The 20,182-nt window shown below is 34.9% G+C and overlaps 1 protein-coding gene across 2 annotated transcripts in view; it reads right to left on the bottom strand.

Moving 5' to 3' along the window:
• The window catches only part of LOC145694951 (uncharacterized), a 136,117-nt gene extending 121,468 nt beyond the window's left edge, over positions 1–14,649 (bottom strand). The window contains exon 1 of one of the 2 annotated variants that reach the window (XM_081771763.1): positions 14,476–14,649. In XM_081771763.1, the coding sequence (XP_081627889.1) occupies positions 14,476–14,496 (21 nt within the window). In that variant the 5' untranslated portion in view covers positions 14,497–14,649. The remainder of the gene's footprint in view (positions 1–14,475) is intronic. The other variant, XM_081771754.1, reaches the window with a different exon arrangement.
• Between the last annotated feature and the right edge of the window lie 5,533 nt (positions 14,650–20,182).

Here is a 20,182-nt window from a genome sequence, read left to right as displayed (position 1 = left end):
GGTAACTTGATTTTGGTAACTTTGAGTGGTAATAAGTGCTTTTCATTTGTTTGTAGAATCATTTTATCCACTTATGTTATATATACTATGAATCGTGTAACACTAAAACAGAGTTTGAGATCTGAGATTTGGGTGAACTAGTGTTGCCCACGAGATTCGTGATTTCTCGTCTCGGAAATGACACGAGGATTATCATTTTTCTAATCTCGTTTCGGATTTAGAGAGGTACTTCTCGTCTTACAATACTACTCATGATGATTATGATTGTGGATAACAACAGCATTAATATAAGAAATTGGCGAAATAAAAACCTTTGAACTTATTAATACAATTTAGCATTTATTTTTAAAACGCAAATAAAGTTAACACAAAACAAAAATAATGTAGAATATTTTGGAGTTTGTATTTCAACATGTACGTAAGTTGTAAACTATTTTGTAATACAAGTAAGTAAGTATATGACGCATTATTTTACAAATAACTAATAAATTTTACATTTTGTTGTCACTCTTTGAATTTCAGCAAAGAAATACTCTTGAGATATTTCACATGATTTATATTTATATTAGCTCATATGCAGCACGCAAAATGTCTCAGCACAAATGACAAAAGAATGAATGACATCTTTCCATCAGATAATATTAGTTTGTATTGTGACAACATTTTCTCACTATCTTCAAACCTTGTTGGCATATAACAACATAAAATGTAGGCATAATAAACAGTGGACTTCTTGTTAATTCAAAATCCAAGGCGACACGAAAAGAAATTATCTAAACTTCGAAATATCCAAAATTATGCATTTTTAATAACCTGAAATCAAGCGATTAAGTTTACTGTACGTGAAAAAAATATAATGCACAATAGACCTTTCCTTTAAGGCAACATATTATTTGCATGATTCAATACCGCAAATAAACAAACATACCTTATTTGTACATAAATTATGGCACATGTACCATGGGGAAAACACATTTAAGTATATTACCACATAATTGAATTAACACACAGAACCGCATACACGAGTAGTAACATTAATTTGGTGTCATCGTTTAAAGAATTCGTTATCTTCGTTTGCTTTGATTTGATTATTTTCACGGTCAACAAAATCTTCAATTTCACTTAATGAGTGAAATAAATCATTAATAACATTTTGTTGATATTCAGTAAACTTTAGACTTTCAACAATTTCGGAAACTTCAGATGAGTATGGCACTTACTCTTTCTTCACTTCATCGTCTGTTCCGTCTTCACATTTATCATCATCAGACGGACTGTTTTTGTGCTGTTCTTTCCTACAGCTACCTCTGGATAAGTGATAGCCAGTTGAAACTGTACTTTTCTGTTTGCAATGTGTGTGGGATTTAAAATTCTTGTACTCTGTCCAAGTAATTCTTGTAATTACTTGGAATTATCAAAATAGGAGGTTCGAAAGTTTAAATTTACAAATTTTTAACAATGTTTTCAATACAGTTTTCAAGAAGAATAAACTTTTGTTCGAATTACCCCAGTTCAAATTACCTTGAGTCCTCTGTATAACCAATAATCATGTAACAAATCCGAAGTCTCTTCGTTGGCTATTTCAATACATTTTTACTACCTAATGTTCTTGATGAAACGATTCCATAATAGAAATTTCTTTGTAAATATCATATATGTTACAATATTAACCAAAATAAATTATTCATTTGTTGTATGTTTATTTGCATTTTATAAAGATAAATGTTAAACCTTATTAGGGAATTCCGATAATACCTTACCTTGTCTATCATCATCTTCACCATCATCAACATCACCAAACTTTTAACATTACTAGCAAATAACTTGGTACAAATTTGAAACTTGTTTGCACCAGGATTCTCCATTAATCTTTTCGTCTTGGCGTAAATATCGTTTTCTTTAATATTGTCCATTAACTATGTTCTGCTGAATTCTCTTTTCCTCTTATCTTCAATTGTATTATCTATCACATAACTATTACAGTACAGCCATTTCTTTTCAAGTAATGCCGTATCCAATTTCCTTTGCCTCTTTTTCAGTATTTCTAGATGTACTTTTCTTTCGCCAATTTTCACTAATGTTTTTTTTTTTTTATTAAATTTTCGTTCAATCACAAACAAAAATTGCCTATATACTTTAGTAGTAGAAATTAATTATAAAAATATATATTTTACTATTTTATGATAACATATCAGATACTAAAAATGACAACTTTCATACACAAATGTTTACTTTTGTATCACAAACGTATGATAATGCAAAGTAAAGTATAGAAAAACTAATGACAATTAGAAAAGAAAAATTGCTAACTTTGCCAGTCTATTGACTGTTTCTAATGTGGTAAGTAGATTTTAGTGTGTTGTTATCAAGCATTTTTATTAAGCTCTTACTGCAAATAATGCGCCATGAAGAAACGGAGAATTGAAGTTAAGCAATCAATGAAATAAGTCTTCATTTATTAATGAAAAGTACACAGTAACTTAATTTTACACAAACATTAATTTCCTGACTCATATTATGACCAAATCTTAGTTTGATAAGTTTTATTTATTATTATTATTATTATTATTATTATTATTATTATTATTATTATTATTATTATTATTATTATTATTATAGAAACCAAAGACTTGTCTTGAATTTCAATGAAAAACAAGGGATTACATCAAAAAGAATATATGTGTACGATTGCGATGAAACAACTAAATGTATTATTTATGAGCCCTTTACCAGAGTTTGAGACAATTATGAACAAATGAAAGGCAGAAAATAAAGTACCCACTGTTAAAGTCTCGCGTTTTCGATGGTGATCTAGTGCCGAAACATAAGATATAGTCTTGTATCTTGAAAGCTCATTAAGGCGTTTTATTTCCAGATGCAGTGAAATGTCAAACTATACAAAGTCTTTTTAAGATTAAGTATTAGCCCCAGTAATATGGAGTGTACTTCATAATGGATTTGTTTAATATATTGAGAACATAAAATGTACCTACAATAGAAATGTGAGAACGTTTATCACTGAGTCTTATGTACAGTATATATATATCAAAAGAAAACAGTTCTGACATGAAGGAAGGAGAACCACGACGGCTTCCATCTTCGCTTCATCTTACTACATAAATTCGTACATTGTTTGGTGAATGCAATAAGTTGAACTGCAGAATTTCTGTATTGCATTGAAGCTAAGTTAGTCTAAAGTACACTTACATACTGTTTATCTTCGTACGTATGTTCCGTACAGGTTTTCTAGATGCTGCTACATACTCATTCCCAGTATGTATATTTCCAGCCAGAACGAAACTATAGATCGTATACAAGAATGGAACTATGTAATTCGTGCACAACCAGGTAATGTTTATCGAAGATGCAAGCCATGTAACCATGATTTACTGTATCTTGCACGTGCAAACGAAGGACATATATAATTTCCGTCTATTTCTTGCTGACAGATTGGTCCTGACTATTTATGCAACGAACCTGTACATAGTGTGGTAGAGAAAATTTTGTGTGTGATACAGAATTCGGCTAAATTTCGCCTCTCAGGATCTTTTACTATAAAAGACAGCTTTTTTATTCTCTGAGCCTAGAGATAGAAAATTTAGTATGACAACCCGTGCCTTTTATTTTTGTATGATTATTATTTAAAAAATCATAAATGCAAGAGTTTTCAAAAAGTATTCATGTAGAAATCATCTATGTAGAATGACAAATTAATGTTACTTGATTAGGTATAGCCTTATGTATGTTAAGTCCAAAATATGACTACAATGCAGTAATTACTCTTTCATTTGCAAAGTTGGAATGAATGAAGGTGCAAGAATTGGCAAATTTGGTTCTGCTGCATTATTGAAAGCTTCCAAACAAATCCATGAGAAAATAAACATTTGAAATATGGGTGAGGAATCTATAGTATTGTTGCTAAACGGTACAGATACTGCAAATGTGGTCGTCCCACGAATATAAGGAATGAAAGCAGATGTGATAAACCGTGAACACCAGCGAATGAACACCAGAATTTATGATCCCAAGAGTTGAAAACTTCATAAATAAAGATTAACAGATATCCATCAAAGATCACCAGAGAGTACAGGACATTCACTAAATATAAGCTCCGTGGAAACGATCATATACGATCAACTGCACATGTCAAAGTTGTCTGTATGGTGGATCCGCTGACACCATTTAAAAACAACAAAGACTGTAGTGCTCAAGAAAATTGTTGGACTTCGCTAACCAGGACCAGGGGTTTGTCTTTTCTTCTCGATGAAACGTGGATTTATCACTTTGTTCCGGAAAGCAAAGAAAGCTCTAAAAGATGAATGTAATACCCTAAATGTATAATGTTCTCTGGAGTTCATCTATACAATTTGGATACTCGAAAGTTGTCGAGGGGAGGGAGACTGATGTGTAAGACACTTCCGAAATACTTTTGGCAATCTCACATTAATTGATTGATTTGTACATACGTTCTTTGGCAACTCGATCTATATCTTAAGAAAGATATATAAACCATTGTAGTGAGTTCCTTGCTCTCAACCGAGAATCGAATTCTAGAACTTGTATCTCAAAGACATAGGTGTTAGTCACTAGACCAGAGAAAAGATATGAATCTTAATATTACGAGTTTCTATATAACAACTACATACAGTATTTCTATCATCTTGCTGGTTTAGTGGCTAACACGTGAGCCTTTTGTGAACAAAGTTATGGGCTAGATTCGCGATGAGAAAGCATCAAACACACTGTAGTTGTAGGGATGCGCACGAGACACGATTTGAGGCTGTCTCGACTCGAAAAATGTATTCTTCTCTATTGGAAGAGCTGTGTCTCGACTCGAATTTCGCCAGGAAAATTCTGTCTCGACTCGTCTTGTGAGCATCCCTATGTAGTTGTTTAAATTCCAATTTAAACTGGAATTTTTGTTCTCTATACCTAAGTTGTATCGCTACTGGGAAAGAACGTAAATACAAAATAATCAATTAATAGAGTATTTATAACACTCAAACATTATTATATACCATATACGCGTACACTCACACAGGTAGTCTCAAAGTTGTTCGGTTATTTATTTTTATGCATAAAACTACTTATAAATGCGCCGCATATAAGCAAGTCCGAAATTGGCTAGAATCATGTGAGTTAGCGATATTTTAATATTGTATTTGTGACTGTAGGGATTAGGACCTTAGTCTGTGTTCTCAAGGGTAAAAGTGAGGGAGAAAGAGGGGAACGCCGTCCGCTCACTTCCAGAAAATGTCTGCGGCGTCCCTTTACTTTCGAAAAAATTACAATTTCCAAAGATAGGCACGGGAGACGGTGTCCCCATACCTTTTCAGATCCACTTTTACCCCTGTGTGTTCTTCAAATTTTTCTTCGCATCTAAATATACGACAACGAAAAATGCCCTCAATACTTGATCTATGTAACAAAAAAAAAAAAAAAAAAACTACGAGGGCTGTCTAAAAAGTATCCGACCTTTGGCCAGAAAAATAGTTGCGAATACCTGACAGATTTGGGACCCTAATTCCCTTCAAAGTAGGCCCCTTGTGCTTCCACACACTTAGCCCACCGATCCTTCCACTGCTGGAAACACCGCTGGAAGTCTTCTTTTGGAATGTTGTTCAGCTCCGTCGTCGTGTTCCGCATTATGTTTTCTCTACTCTCAAAACGGGATCCCTTCAGAGGCGTCTTCAATTTTGGAAACAACCAGAAGTCACAAGGAGCCAGGTCTGGAGAGTAGGGAGGTTGGCGAACGGTTGTAATTCCATGTTTGGCTAAGAACGTGTGGATCAATTGGGATGAATGTGCTGGGGCGTTGTCATGATGGACGTGCCAGTTCTTCGCTGTCCACATGTCTGGTCTTTTGCGCCGGACTGCGTCACGGAGTCGCCTGGGAACATCTTGATAGTACTCCTTTGTCACTGTTTGTCCTTCCGGTGCGTACTCGTGATGCACAATTTCACGGGCATCGAAGAAAACAGTCAGCAACACCTTGATTTTGCTCCGCACCTACCGCGCTTTCTTCGGCCTTGGAGAATCGGGATGCTTCCATTGAGACGATTGTTGTTTTGTTTCTGGGTCGTACCCGTACACCCATGACTCATCTCCAGTTATCACGGAATTCAGATACCCAGGATCAGTGTTGGTGGTGTCCAGAAGGTCCTGTGCAACGTCAAAACGGGTGTCGTTTTGTTCCTGAGACAACAACTTGGGTACAAATTTAGCAGCCACTCGTTTCATGTTCAAATCGTCACGCAAAATTGCATGTGCAGAATCTTTACTCACTCCATCTTCTGCAATCTCCCGCACTGTCAAACGGCGATCTGCCATCACCAAATTTCGCACCCGCTCAACAACAGCTGCATTTCGAGCAGTTTGGGGCCTGCCGCTACGCTGCTCACTCTCGACTGATGTGCGGCCATCTTTGAATCGGTTGAACCATTGTTTAATTTGTGTTACACCCATCGCATCTTCTCCAAACACCTGCTGAATCTTACGAATTGTTTGGCTTTGAGAATCACCCAGCCTTTGACAGAATTTGATGCAGTATCTTTGCTCAATTCGTTCAGTCATCTTGCGAGAAACACTAAATTCGAAGAACACTACCAACAGCACCTCACTTCGCGACCACCAGCTCACGACTGGCACACGCGAACGCGGTGAAAAAATTCAAGCATGCGCATTAAGGTTCCTCCTTCCACCGTGCACGGTGGCGCCGCCTGAGAATCACTACTTTGCGTGGAAAAAATTAAGATCGGATACTTTTTAGACAGGCCTCGTATGTTTTCTTGGTAACTGCTCTAGCCCGCTACGCTGATTTTGATGATTTTTGGTGCATGAATAAACCTTGACCCATTTCAGTTTTTAAAAATTTTCGACATGGTCGGAGAGAGGTTGATAAGGGTGACATGTAAAAGTAATAGGAAACGGTCGATATTATTATCCAATCCATAGTTTACGTTATCGTTGAGATGAATAGTGATACTCCAAATACCATTTAAGCCCAAATGCATTTCCCATAGACATGAAGGTGAGGAGTATGACAAAAATAATCGAAAACGACCGATGTTAAGTGTATAATCTATAGTTTTTGAAGTCGATGACATAAATAATGAGAGTCTCAATGTCGTTTAAATCCAAATTCATGTCTAATTCATGTCTAATCCAAATTCATGTCTGTGGGGCATTCCTGGGCTCTTAGCGAGATAATTACACGACGAATTTTAGACACATAAACATTTTGCGTGAAAGGCGAATTAGGTTGAAATCCAATAGGAATGTAGATATTTCCATTATCCCTTAAGTTTCTACTGTAAACCTGAAATATTCGTGGATAAGTGTAAAATAATTGGCCTAGTTAGCACCGATCAGGACAGTCTCGATTTCAGAGAAAATATTGCTGGTACCGACGTGGCTTTGTTGGGACTTTAATACGTCTTAACTTTCATGTTTATTGATGAAGTAAGTGACTATTACTAGAATGCGTATTCCAAAGGAAGAAGAAATTCAAAAGCTTTTAATAAACTTATTCTTGTTCAAAAAGTGGGTATGTCAAGATGGTGTGCATTAATTTGCCCTCAAGAATTCCATAGTATTCTTAGTCTTCAAAGCTTCCTGTGATTAACAAGTTTAAGTTTATATTTTATCCTAGTGATTCAGTGTCCTATCCTCAGAAAGACACTTGTAATTTTAATCTAAATTAAATCAACTTGCCCTGTATAGTTCTCATTGAAACAAGAACTTATCTCCAACGAAACTATTTAGAGAGCCTTGCCCAAGATTAGTTGACAACTACAGTGAATGTCTAGTGGGGAATATTTGTCTGATACATTATGCTATCCATCCCCAAACAAAGTATGCATAAATCATCTAAATATTCTCCATCGGAGAGATTGAGATCGATTTCTGAAATCGACGAATCGAGTAATGTAAGAAATACGCGTATTTACTAATATCAATGAAGTTTTCTAATATTGCTGAAATTTGTACTTAGCAACTATTACGTCATTTCTAGTTAAATGACTCAAAAGTGTCTTCAGTATGCATGTTTAAGGACACTTGCAAAGTTCCCTATTTGACAACATACTACACATTTGAAAGAAAGAAAAAGGTGTTCAGATACTAGTCTTTTAATGCAAGATTTTTATACTGAATATTTTACTGCCAAAATGTATTTTAAAACATTCTTACGATTTTCGTTCTAGCCAGGGCCGGTAGGGGGCTTTTGTAATCTACGTCTTTTGTAAGTGAAAGGTTGTCTTGCATAATTTACACCGTTTACCAAACATTATTACGGTCATCAAATCTAAGAGGCTCAGGAGGACATGTAGCCACAATGGAAAAAAAAAACTAGGAATGTTTTAAATGTTTTTACTGGAAATCCAATCGGAAAACGACCATTAGGAAGAACTAGACGCAGATGGGAGGACAATATTAACACTGATCTCGCATAAATAGGAATACAAAGTAGAAACTGAATCCAGTTGGCTAAGGACAGAAGTCAATGGAGAGCTCTTTAACGTCGCATTGAGGCCCCGGTTTCCATAGGCCATAGAATTAGTTACTTAGTTGTCATGTATTGGTTTTTTACCCACCAATTGTACCGAATTCAAGCCTCAGCCTGGGGACACCGTGGCTCAGTGGTAGAGCACTTAAGCGTGGGGTCCCAGGTTCTATACCCGTCCAATTAAGTTTGTAGTGGGTTTTCGCGGGGTACTCCTCCCGTTTCCTTCCATTTTATCATTCCACAATTCTTCCATCATCATTCACTTGCTTTAATCATCGTCTCCCTTAGCTTAAAGGACATAATCGTCAGACGTTAAACTCAAAGATTTCATTGTTTCAAGCTTCAGTCGAAGTTCGGAGACCACGTTAATAGTATGTTCTGTCCTGCATAGCTTTTGTATTGAATAAAGAAACAAACACAAAAGCTCAAGTCTTCTTCGAACCAGGAAGTTGATTAAAAGTCGAATATGGCGCTTTGGAGAACACTAAAATCATAATATAGGAAAATAAATACTGAAATTACAAGTTATCGCAAAATAAGAGCGTACAAAAAGCGAAACTCTTTTTCTTACGCCGATTTTCTGCCTCTACGCTAAATTAATAGCACAAAATAGTCGCTAATGATGACATCATTGGGAAAATGATAATAGTGGTAGGAAAAATAATTTTAAGAAAATTCGTAAGATCACATGATCACTAATAGAAATAAGATCCCTTCACACCACATCTAAATCGTGTTGAGGGGAAATAAATGTTATAACTATATTTATAAATTAAAAAAGGAGCATTGTAAGATCCCCGAATAAGTATGAAGATAATCTAAAATATTTTATTTTTATTCTGGCCTTTTAAAGCGAAGCAAGCGAAAATAAATCGGCAGATTCTTATAACTTGTGAAAAATTCGTCAGTGCTAACCATCTTTTCTTTTTTCATATACCAAAGAGATATCCATCAGCCTCTTTCAAGATCTCCACGGAATGTCAAGTTTACGTAGTGGAAGTTCCGTGGACATCCTGTGGAAATGCAAGATGTGTTCTTATGTCCCGGGAATACTACTTCCTGCTGGATTTCTGTGGGGCATTCCTGGGCTCTTAGCGAGATAATTACACGACGAATTTTAGACACCTAAACATTTTCCCGTGAAAGGCAAATTACGTTGAAATCCAATAGGAATGTAAATATTTCCATTATCCCTTAAGTTTCTACTTAAATATTCGTGGATAAGTGTAAAATAATTGGCCTAGTTAGCACCGATCAGGACAGTCTCGATTTCAGAGAAAATATTGCTGGTACCGGCGTGGGTTCGTTGGGACTTTAATACGTCTCAACTTTCATGTTTATTGATGAAGTAAGTGACTATTATTAGCTTCCGGCGTAAGCATATTGGAGCTTATAGTTTCACTAAAGGTGTATGTGTGTAGACTATATTCCTCGATAACTACTGGCCGAATCTGAACGAAATTTGGTAGGCAAGTAGCCCATCATCAGAGAAATAAAGAACGCTATATTTGGTGGCTAGCTCAACCAGGGACAGGCTAAGCTAGGCACGCCTTGTACATGGTACTTTATTTCTCGGTAACTAGTTGTCGGACCTGAACGAAATTATGTTGGCATCGTCGAAGGAATGTAGATCGCTGTACTTAAAGGCTGATTTCTGCCAGGTACATGTTCAGCTCGGATTATATGTGGTACTTTATTTCTCGGTGATTATTGACCGAATCTGGCTGGAACTTTGCTCAGCGAGTAGTCCATAGTATATTATTATTATTATTATTATTATTATTATTATTATTATTATTATTATTATTATTATTATTTCAATTGCCGTTTAAAATTCCCATCCGTTTTAAATTAGTACAAATAAAATAAATTATTGTAGTATGAGACTACTTTATAGTGGTGGAATTATTGAAAATGAGAAATATTTATAGATCAGTTGTGTTGTTCATGTAGAAATACAGTTATTTTAATGAAAATAATGTGCGTCTGCATGGCACATGGAGGGGGTTAAGTTTTCCCCTGAAGATTTCTACATTCTAATTCTACAATATTATTAGCGTTTAACGGGAAAAAATGTCTAAAAGTAAGACATATACCAATCAATAGATCTCAAAGCTGACGAAAATGATATGCGTGTGAAACTTCATGGATAGTTTTCCAGGGAATCAAGAAAATGAAATTTCTTTGTAAACCTAAAAATATTAATGATGTACAAGAACCATACCGTTTACTGGGATGAAATTGGTACCTTATTTAAGTTCTTCATTGTGACATTAGAACGATGACAATACATAACGTACAGTCTAAAAGTATAGTCGATTCGCAAATTTTAGATTCTATTAATTACTGGAAAATATTGTCCAAAGACTTGACATGTTTGATTCAATAGATCACACGGATCTAAATGAAATAACTTGCTTAGAGCAGGGGTATATCCAGGGATGAGTCCTGGGGGTCCAGATCTCCCCCTCTCCATTTTTCTCTGTAAATTTAGTCTAATTTTATGGGTGATTTTACAAATGTTAATATAACTTATATTCGTATAGAATTTCTTCGGACTTCTCCCAAAATAAATTCCTGTGTACGTGCCTGTTTTTGGTTAAATTTTCATGCGTAGTTCTCAAGAAAATTGAAGAAAGAAACGATTTTTTAGGCGCTAAAAAGTCTGTCATTCGTTTCAAATAATTGCTAGTTTTTATTTGAAATGTATTTATGTAGTGTTAACTAACAGATTGTTTCTATTATTGTTTGTCCTTTCTTAACGCTGACACAATACTCTTTTGTGTACATACTACTTTTAGACCTAAGCAACAAAACGTCTTAAATAATTAATGTGCGTGACCTGGTTCAATTCCTGACAAAGTATAGTGTTTTTTTTTTTTTTTTTTTTTTTTTTTTTTTTTTTTTGCATTAAGCCATCACTGTACGACAATTAAAGGTATATTTATATTTCGATGTAGCAAACTTTGCTCTTACAAACCAGAGATCACGGCAATGGTAGTCGATATGCTATCCTCAATATCAGACAATTAAGACCGGTCTGGCCAACCATAGAATTTCGTATAAAGAATGAAATATTTAAATTCTGCAACCAACGTTTATGTTGTGTAGGCCAAAGAGGACGGATTATTAATGGAAACAAATTACTATGAAAGAACTGGTGGAATGAGAATGTAAAAGGAAATTGGAGAAAATGGGAGGAAACCTGCGGATATGATCTTATCGAACCATAATCCCCTTAAATCTTAAACCAGAAGTTCAATCCCAGCTCGCTCCAAGTGAACTTTGTAGTGGACAAACGGAGTATGCGTGGCTTCTCCCATTTCTTCCCACTTTCTTCATTCCACCATTTCCTGCATTTTCACCATCACCGTCGCCTAGCCGGCATAAAGGTGGGATGTAAAGCTTTAAGATTTCATTTTTTAAATTTTGATTTCTTCCGCCAGAAGTGCATACTATGAAGCCATCATAAAGCACTTCGGAAATTGAAACATTACTAACATTAATATTCTTTTTATCTTTAATTTTTCAAATACAGGGATTTTGTTTTTATCAACTGGGTACAATTTGTTGTTAGAACAACCAATAGACGTATCATAAAATCTGCATTTGAATGTTAACACAGGTATCTTATCTGATTTTACGAGATCCACTGATCACTGTGAGAATCTGTAAGAATCGTAGGTGACGGATGATTCATTTCTGAGATATAGAGTTAATGAGAAAGTGGAGCGATTGCTGGATTTCGTAAAATCATATAGTGTACCGGTTTCAACTCAAAATAGCATATTTTGAGATATGCCAATTGGCCATTCAACGATGAAGTATTCGACATAAAACTAACAAATATCCGAAAGGGAATGCTAACAATTTCGCTATACTTTTCGTTGCGTTCGGGATTGTTTAAAAATTACATTCAAAAATTCTTTTTATTTGTCATTGTCATATAAAGAGATCATGATGAATATAACTTGCCAATTTATACAAGAGGCACACAAAACGAACTCCTTACGCATTAGTATGTTTAGAATGGCATTATGGAACTGCATATTTTGAACTTTTTACTATACCATATAAATTATCAATGCAACACATTGCTCAGATTGTTCAAGTAGTTATGCCAGATGATCATTCAGTATCGTTAATGTTATTTGACTTCCAGAAACCTCTCTTATGAACCTCTTTCTTCGATACGTAGATACTTGTTTGGTTTGTAACACTTCCCAGGAACACGACAACTATTAAAATTACATATCAATTCTATGATGCTAGAGCTCATTACAAAGGCCAGCAGTATGGCATGTATTGAACTGAGTGATTCATTGCTACTACATGGGCTCCCTATGGTATTATTTCTAGCCGTAGATCGAGCTTGATGACTGTTAGACGCCCTTTAATTGTCTTCTAAAGTTGCATATACTCTAAACATTGTTAACAAAAAAGATATTGAAAACTGACTTCGGAACCATATTCGCCAAAAATATATGCGTATCGTGAGAAGATTACTACAATATTAACTCAAATCCACTATAGTTCACTTAAACTAGCCAAAAGAAGCAAGTTAAATTGTGTGATGAGTGCATCAGTTCCCAACGATCTTGTGTCCGGGTTTCTACACATACCTTCCTAATACTTTAAAAAAATAACTTATCAATAAACACATTATTCTTATAGGCACCTGAATAACTAAATGGTTATTTTGTTTGACTTCGTGGTGTCACCGAATTGGACCTCTACTTTGTATGCGTTTACGGGGAATTAAATGAAATATTTAAAGTAAATTAACGAACAAATTCATACTTCTAAATTAAAAGTAGTTGCTTCTTCAAGTTATTTATAGATGCAATAAAAGTAGAATCCATAATTGACAAGACAAAACGAACCGAGATTGAGCTTCAGAGGACCCTTGTTAAATAAGTAAACCATATCTATGTTCAATCGTCAGTAAATGTAATTAGCAATTTCTAAAATTATTTCATTGAAATTTTCAAATGGAAAAATGAAATGAAATCTTTCAATTTAATGTTCCAAGATTATGCCTGTTAGACTAAAGGAGACGATGATTAAGGCAAGTGAAATGATGATAGAAGAATTGATGAAATGAAAATTTGGTAAGAAATGGGAGAACCCCGAGAAAAGTCACAAACACTACATTGTCCACCACAATTTTTAAATGAAGACGACTGCTTAAAAATAGCTAAGATTGTACCTCTGTAATTTCAAAGAATATGATCAGAGCAAACTGTATTTGAGTTGGCCAAGCCACTCTGAAGTTCTTGTGAAACGAAATTGTGTATAAAGTTTCTAATTTTCCTGCTCACTGCACATAAATACGTATACCGATATAAATATAGTACATCACATTTACACTCAGTATGTTTATCTATCTCATTATGTATTAATTAATTACGTCTTGATGCTACAGGATAGTGTTTTATGCACGACTAGGTGTTCCCAAGTACCCAACAGGTAGAAGCTGATATGCTTTCTCTAGCCTTCGTGTGGTTTTTAGTTCAGTCCCGGCAAATGCGATCTAATTCGGATCTCATTAGTCTTTAGATTGTCTTATACAACTAATATGCTCAAGAGAGACTTTAATCTCAACTTTAAACTTCTAGATAGACCTATTCAAATTTTTCAAAAATTTCAATATTTCAAAAAAAGTTTCAATATATTTCTGAAAAAAAAAAAATCCTCGTAAGTATGTATATAAATTAAATTTAATGTGGTTATATTCCATGTTCTGAATTTATTAGTTTTTCTTATTCAAATTTATCTTTGGCGAACAGATATGGTACACTTAACGAAGTAATATCGTAATAAACAAGTCCTGTTTGATAATACACATCACACACGTAACAAATTTATACACAAGTGTCACTTTCTATCAACGGAACAAGCACACTAATTACTGTTAAGCATATTCAAATTATAGTCCATTAGGAAAACAAATAATAAATAATACATACACGTGCCTTGCAGGAGTGCATGATTCACAGGCGAAGCACACACGTTAAAATCCTACTAAGTACTAAACCAAAATAACAATATAACACCTCCCGGTTCCCCGGCTTTCACTTTTATACCAATGTTATTCTCAGCCTTGTCCAGCCCAACCTTCTGCCTCAAATCCTCCCCTCCACTTCTTCAGTAGACACGCTAAACGTTGTTCAGTTTTTCTTCTTCTCTTGAAGATCTTATTTACCCCACCCCCTTCTTCTATCTTGCTTTCCGTTTCGTCACATTTCCTGTGCAAAGCATCTAATGAGGACTGTGTATTCGAGTGAATCCACAATACGCAGCGTTTCCATCCTATAACAAGACCTTGCCTTTCCTTTAGATTAACCTGAGTGATTATCATTTCTTATTAATACATAAGTGAGGCAAAATAAAAATTAAAAAAACCTAATAAGAACATAGTTTCTGGAACTGGAAGGAGCTAAGTGATACATTTACTGTGTATAAAAATTGACAATGCTTCATTATTTACTGTACTTTCCCATACTCGACTTTATCACATTTCGCAAAAAATTGTTAGATTCATTTGTAACAGAAAAATTTACAATCAACCAGTTAACAAGTTAACATTCAAGGATTATTCATTTCACATCATAGCAATATATTTTTGTTAAATAATGAACTATACGTTAATATTACTACTTATTAATTAATTTGTACAAAATATGTTAAACCAGTTGATTCCCAGAAACTCAATCAGTTTTTCTTTAAGTTAGTTGTTAGAAACAATCAATTTCATTCAATCTGCCTAGACACAAAGCAGTCTGTTTAACTTAATTTAGTTGTTATCAACAAAGTATTTGCTTAATAATTATTAAAAATTATATGCCCATTTCTTTTATAGTTTCTGAGAAATATACGAATAGAACAGTGTTGTGTATGGTTCAATAGAGAATTTTCTCTCTTGAACCATAGAACTTTATTCTCAGTTGCAGTAATATGTAAAACTAACTATTCATACATTATTGTGTTACATAAAATATGGGCTATTATCTAGCTGAAAACTTGAGCAACGTTTCGATCTCAGAGAACAGATTCGTAGGTGTTGACATATCGTATTATGAGAGGCAATTGGGAAGCAGCTAAAATTAGGAAATTAACGAACTTCAGCTTGTTAGATCCTAGCAAGAGAAGCAATGGTAGCCAATGTGCTGACCACATATTACTTGACGAAAAAACCTTTTGCTGGACATACCTATTCGTAGGTGTAGGAATGGGAAGATAATTTGTTTGCGCGAATTTTGTTTACTCAATTATACATTCCAATCTATAGAAGAATATTGATAGATTGTAAGTTATTAACTGTTTTGATTTTAAGCAGGAGTGCATTTAACAGTTTAAGTTAGGCATGGGCGCGAGACGCGAGAACGCGAGAAGTCTCGTCTCGTCTCGTCTCGCAAACGAGACGAGAACGCGAGACGAGACTTATAATATTTTGCGAGACGAGAACGCGAGACGAGACCTGATATCTTTTGCGAGACGAGAACGCGAGACGAGACTTCAGCAAGTCTCGCGCGAGAAGTCTCGCGAGACTTCTCGCGGTCTCGCATAGTTTACATTTGTGATATTGATATGGTATTCTTTTCCAAGTACCATCATACATATTGAAGAGAAGATAGTTAATAATGTCAGGATCGAGTTTTGTAATAAACATGGGTGTACCGACAGTAGAGCGCCAGCAAAGAGAGTGATGATAAAAGAGCGACAATCAGGAGAGCGTTAGCCAAGAGATCGACGGGTCAAAAGGCGACGCACAAAGAAAGCGACAGCCAGGAGACCGACGGTTCAAAAGGGCGACGCACAGAGATCGATAAACTATGGATCAAATGCTTGAAACGTGGTCATAATTCAAAATCAGTAAAAATGGACAAAAAATTGCTATAATGAGGCTTTTGATCTTGTTAATTATCAATTTGACATCAAATAAAAAAAATGGAGGACAAAATTTGGAAAAAGTAAAATTGGCGAACTGGACTTGGTACATTGGTGCATTTGACTTTGTTGATTACAAACTTACTAATTTGACATTAAAATTTAAAAATTCAAAATTGCGGATCCATATAGCGGACTGCGTCTGAAAAAGTTTGAGATTCGAGAGGGAAAGATACTTTGTCTACTTCAATAGCTAGGACAGAGTCAATCTACCAGTCATTTATTAACTAAAATATAACTTAATGAAGTCATTTTAATTTTTCAGTTAAACAATTGTTCTTCTCCCCCTTATTTTTCGAAAGCTTAGTCCTCAACCCTATAGAGTCAATCCACCTGAAAGCAAAAAAATCGAGCAAGACGGTCGATTATGTGAATGATAATAACCAGAAATATATATAAAGTTCTAAACCATGTGGAACAAAAAGGCACAGTGGAATACTAACAATATTTTGATTCCAGCAAGAAATATGCTTCCTCCACAAGTGGTGAAAATTTCAATTTGTATTTCGACTTACTTCTATCCCGGCATGTGTTTACGTGGCTGCAGGTTCCTTGCTGCTTCACGTTTCTTAGCAGCTGTAAAATTACACAAAAACATTCTTGTAAACAAAGTCCGGGTGTAGAAAGGAATGCAATCACAAACGAGAGTCGTGTTTTTCTGTTTTCACTCCTTTTAGTAGACTCAGTTCACGATTGTTTGTAATTACTTGCAAAATTTGATTTTGTTTGTAGCGGTTTCAGACCCTGGAATGCAGACAACACAACAATCTTGATGTAGCGTTGGAGCTTCAAAAAGTTGTAATGGTCACATCTGTTTTAGAGATTGATATGTATTGCTTTCTTTTCTTTTTTTCTTTCTCTCTTTCTTTCTTTCTTCTTCTTCTTCTTTTTTTGAATTTTGGAGCAACAACAACAATATAAAGTGACAACATGAAAACAGATACTTTAGTGAGGCTCAGAAACACAAATTTGAGCGTTTTAGTTATTTCCGATCAGAAGTTAGAGGGGGCATAGCTCAGCATCCGTTCTCTATGCAATATATACTTTATACCACTAGCACTAATAGAAATTAGAAACACAAAAGATGAATTTTTTCTATAGAAAGTACAGATGATACTTATTATTCTCTCAAAATTACGTTAACTTTGACACAACAAATTTTTCAATACTTCTTCCGAAAATATAATTTTGGTTTAATTCATCGACTTGGACTAAAAAGATCCAAATATTTCGTAACCCAAAATGTGTATTTGCGTCACTACTACGTGGTAAAAAAAAAAAAAAAAAGGACTGTCCACATATCTATAGTGCAATTTTGAATTTATTTATTTATTTATTTTTTCAATCTCGATAGAGCTCCAAGAAAATGAACATAACTTAATATTCAACTATGGTCGTATCTTCAACATTAATGGCGTGCATTACAAACCATTCCATTTTCCTTCCTATCACATATTGATAAGTGTTCAGACAAATACTCAAATCTCGAATGCGACCGCACGAAGATTTGGGCATAATTTGTCGTTTCCACATGGAATAACTCTATAGGTATTGTCTACATGTTCAGCCGAATCTCCATGGAAGTTATTCCCTTCATCACCTTCGTTTGAGTCGTCTAAATTTTTGTCAGCTTCCGTGTTGGAAATAATTAAAAGATTTACAGCTTCTGATGACAAATTCTTCATTTTCTTATGAAAGGATTTGCCTAAAGAAGAAATGAAAGGATCTGTTGTTGCCAAAAGCCTTCGGAACTTATCATCCATGTTTTCAATACGAAAACAGTTTCGAGAAAAGTTCTGACAAGCTGACAAGAATTTAGACGGTTCAGACGATGAATTCGATCAGATTCGGCTGAACGTGTAGACACTTATATGGTTGAGGATGAAGCTTTCGCAAAAGAAGGAGAACAACAATAATTGTTTCGCTGAAAATATCTTCAGTAAATTGTCCACTGATTTCGCATATTTATTCTTTATATAACTCCTCTTGTACCATTACCACGCTAAATAAACACCAAAAATGAATTGAATTCAGGCCTGGTCATACCGAAAGTGAAAATGTTTACTATTTGCCTAAACAAACAGCTAAATTTCCGTATTTTGTTTTGTTTAATCTTGTTTTTGAGGCGAGAGATAGAGATTGGGCGAGACAAAATCAAATTTGTCTCGCTTCGTGACCAGGACTGGTGATATTCAAGAAACAGTTCACATTTGTTTCGAGATAATACATTAACGACATCTCAAGATAGACTAATTTTTCCTCTTGTCGCAACTCGTGAGCGCATCTATCACTAGTTAATATAAAAACTACTAATACTATAGAATTAAATTTGTTTGGTCTCGACACTACTCGAAACTTGAGCAAATATCGAGTCGAATTGGAGATTTTTTGAACCGAGTTCTCGAGTGGATATAAAATATTTTTATTTCGAGTGAAGCCAAATTTAAAGAAAATTTGTTTGAACTTGCTCGTCCTCAACCCTCGAACAGAATGGGTCCAGAAAAGGTAAATCAATATTGTGCGTTCGTGCTGTACTTTGCTGTAAGGAACAATGCTGTCATAATTATGAATTCCCCAAAGATGTTAATGTTCTACAAAATTGATACCTTAGAAGTGCATGGTTCTCATCGAAACATCCCTTCCACACATCATCATCACCTGAAATCGTAGAGACAATCGCAGACGAAGGCAAGTCAGTAACTAATAGTTTATTTCTAAACTTTTGGGCTAGCATTTATTTGAACATTTACTATAAATTATGTCGACTAGTGGAAATAAAAAAATACAATTTTCCTTTGTATTATGAAATTTCTATTGATTTTTTTTTATGTTTTACTGTTATTTTGGTAGTTTCAAAGTATCTAGTTAACGGGGTAAGTGTTGTGACTTTTCGGCAACACTGATAGTTGCTTAGTTAGCTGTTCTTGCTTCTTGAAATGGTTTGGTCAGATTGTCACAATTACTGATTTCATGATAGGTTTAAGTTAACAAGGTTAATCAAAATCTAGTTATTTTAGGAGATTTCCTCATGACAAAAGATTCAAGAAATAAAGATTGTGTTAGTTTTTTTTTTTTTTTTGTCACTACTTTCCCAAAATGTAATAAAATAGATTCTTCCATTATCTACACTGTTTTCTTTATTTTCTCTTTGGGGTCGTGAGCCAAGATCTTTGGTCATAAAGTTCTTGAGGAGGGGGAGGAAAATTCGGGGGGGGGGGGAACGACACGTTTTGCCTTGTGTATCCACCCTCCTCCTGATGATGAGACTACATCTTGTCAAATCATAAAAGCAGGATAGCAAACACCAGTACAATGCATTTTTTTTTTTATATCTTTATGGAGAACATATTTGGAAGACGTCTTTTCGGAAAATTTTGTAGACGGAAACAATGAACTTAGGTAACATTGTATATTCGCGGCTGCGGTTTCTGGTCTTCTGTTATTGCACCCTCGGTAAAATTATCCTATTGTGTTTTTCAGATGTAAAGCATCACGGGCAGTAGCCAATGCTGTGCGATATTCCGCGCGGTGTTGCCAGATTTCGGACTCCCCTTTCCCTTCTCGCTCTTCCTCTAGTTGAGATTATTACACATACATTGGCAACATTGTTCACAATGTAAATATACTATTCCAGCAAACTCAAAGATTTTGGCTGTGTATCCTAGAAGTATATATAGCAACTGAATAACCTACCTATTAACTTATTCCAGTGGAACTGCTAAACGT

This window comes from Thermobia domestica, chromosome 1, assembly GCF_964235325.1.
Source record: "Thermobia domestica chromosome 1, izTheDome1.hap1.1, whole genome shotgun sequence".
In the NCBI taxonomy this organism is placed as follows: Eukaryota; Metazoa; Arthropoda; class Insecta; order Zygentoma; family Lepismatidae; genus Thermobia; species Thermobia domestica.
Note: the sequence above shows the minus strand (reverse complement) of the source record. Positions and strands in the feature narration are given on the sequence as shown.